The sequence below is a fragment of the Olea europaea genome, chromosome 15 (genome assembly GCF_002742605.1).
Source record: "Olea europaea var. sylvestris chromosome 15, O_europaea_v1, whole genome shotgun sequence".
NCBI classification, from domain to species: Eukaryota; Viridiplantae; Streptophyta; class Magnoliopsida; order Lamiales; family Oleaceae; genus Olea; species Olea europaea.
Window position 1 is genome coordinate 13,434,459 of NC_036251.1, and position 1,664 is coordinate 13,436,122.

The window sequence follows — 1,664 nt, forward strand, 5'->3', positions numbered from 1 at the left end:
TGGTCGAGGTGGGATTTATGTCGAACCTCTAAGGGAGATTCGAAGCACACCTTGTGGAGATTGAAATTGCAATAGGGCTCGATGCAACAATAAGCCGAGCCGAATAGGTCACACTCACATGCAGAACAAACTTTAGTATTTTTCTCCTTAATTTCAATAGGCTGCAAAATATGTGGATGGCTGAAGTGCTTTATTACTTGAGGTTTCGTTTGAGGTTTCATCGCCGGAGGTTGTTGAATGTTCCTGGTCTGAGGAGCTGGTGGTGTCGGATTTACGTTGGCGACACTCACTGGAGGACTTAAGTTTGGCACTGTTGGATTAATTGGGGTAAAAACTGGCACAGAATTGTTTTGAATGGGGGCTTGAAGATTTGGGACTGACGGATTAGGAGGAATATTCGGATAAGGGTTGTTTTGAAAGGAGGGATAGGTGCTACTTTGAGGCAAATTTGGTGCAGTATGAGGATTTTTGACTGCGAAATTCGGGAAATTAGCAGGTGGGTTTGTTGGATTATAAGCACAAGGGACATGTAGATCAAAGTCACATTCAGAACAACAATAAGTGAAGGCATTTACTACGAGATTGCAAGAATTGCAGAAAAATGAATTAGAGGGATATGTTGGATAAGGTACTAAAGTTAAGGGATGTAGATGATGAGAAGGGTGACTCATCGATCGAATCGCTTGAAAACATTGCTTGTGGAGGAAGTAATGGCACTGCCAACACGCGTAAACTGAGCCCGACGCGGTGGTTTTGCAACCGGAAGAATGGATTTCAGTTCCTTGTGGCAACTGGTGAAAAACTAGGCCATGATTGTGGCTAAAATGCTTGAATTCCATCTCTTTCTTTATCTATAGGATGGAATGTCATAGATGAATTTGTTTGATGGGGATTAAATGGGATATGCACAAATTAATTTATTGCAAATAGGCATGCTAGTTGATAGATGAATACTGTGAATGTGTGGGATGAAACTTGTGAGATTCTTCATTCCATGCGGTTTGAATTTGTCAATTGTATGATTAATGTTGACTTGCAATTTCGGAGTTGACTAATTTATTTATTCACAATATTGTATGATTTGATTTTTTGCTTGTAGTGCATGTTAAGTGGTGGGTGTTTTGACATTGATTCTCCTTTCCACGTTAATGAAAGGATTGACTTTTGTGTTTTACTTTTTATTTTTTGAAAAAATGCTCTAATAATCTATAACTTATATTAGTGTTATGAGAACATTTTTCTCGACTTATTTTTCAAATAGTATAATCTTCAAAATCCAAACTTTTAATTTTTATAGCATTGTTGGATTACATTGATGATAAAAGGTTGAACTTAACGAAAACCTATAACTATTCATCTATAATTTATATTAGTGTTATGAGAACATTTTTCTCGACTTATTTTTCGAATAGTATAATCTTCAAAGTCCAAACTTTTAATTTTTATAGCGTTGCTGGATTACATTGATGACAAAAGGTTGAACTTAACGAAACCCCTTATGCTCCCTTCTTTTCTAAATTAAAATAAGTGTTCAATAAAATAGGAAAAAGAGAGAAGAAGGAAAGAAGAAAGGGAAAATAGAGATAGACAAGTGATGTGAGGGCTAGGGGCAAAAACCAGTTGAAGAAAGGTTGAAGGTGGCATCGTGGCGAACCAAGTGTAGG

At 37.0% G+C, this 1,664-nt stretch overlaps 1 protein-coding gene across 1 annotated transcript; it reads right to left on the bottom strand.

Moving 5' to 3' along the window:
• Positions 1-2: 2 nt before the first annotated feature.
• LOC111411264 lies at positions 3-843 on the bottom strand (the record flags this gene model as incomplete). Its single annotated transcript, XM_023041812.1, has 1 exon — positions 3-843. A coding segment is annotated over exon 1 (837 nt), but the record flags the coding sequence as incomplete, so codon positions are not given.
• Between the last annotated feature and the right edge of the window lie 821 nt (positions 844-1,664).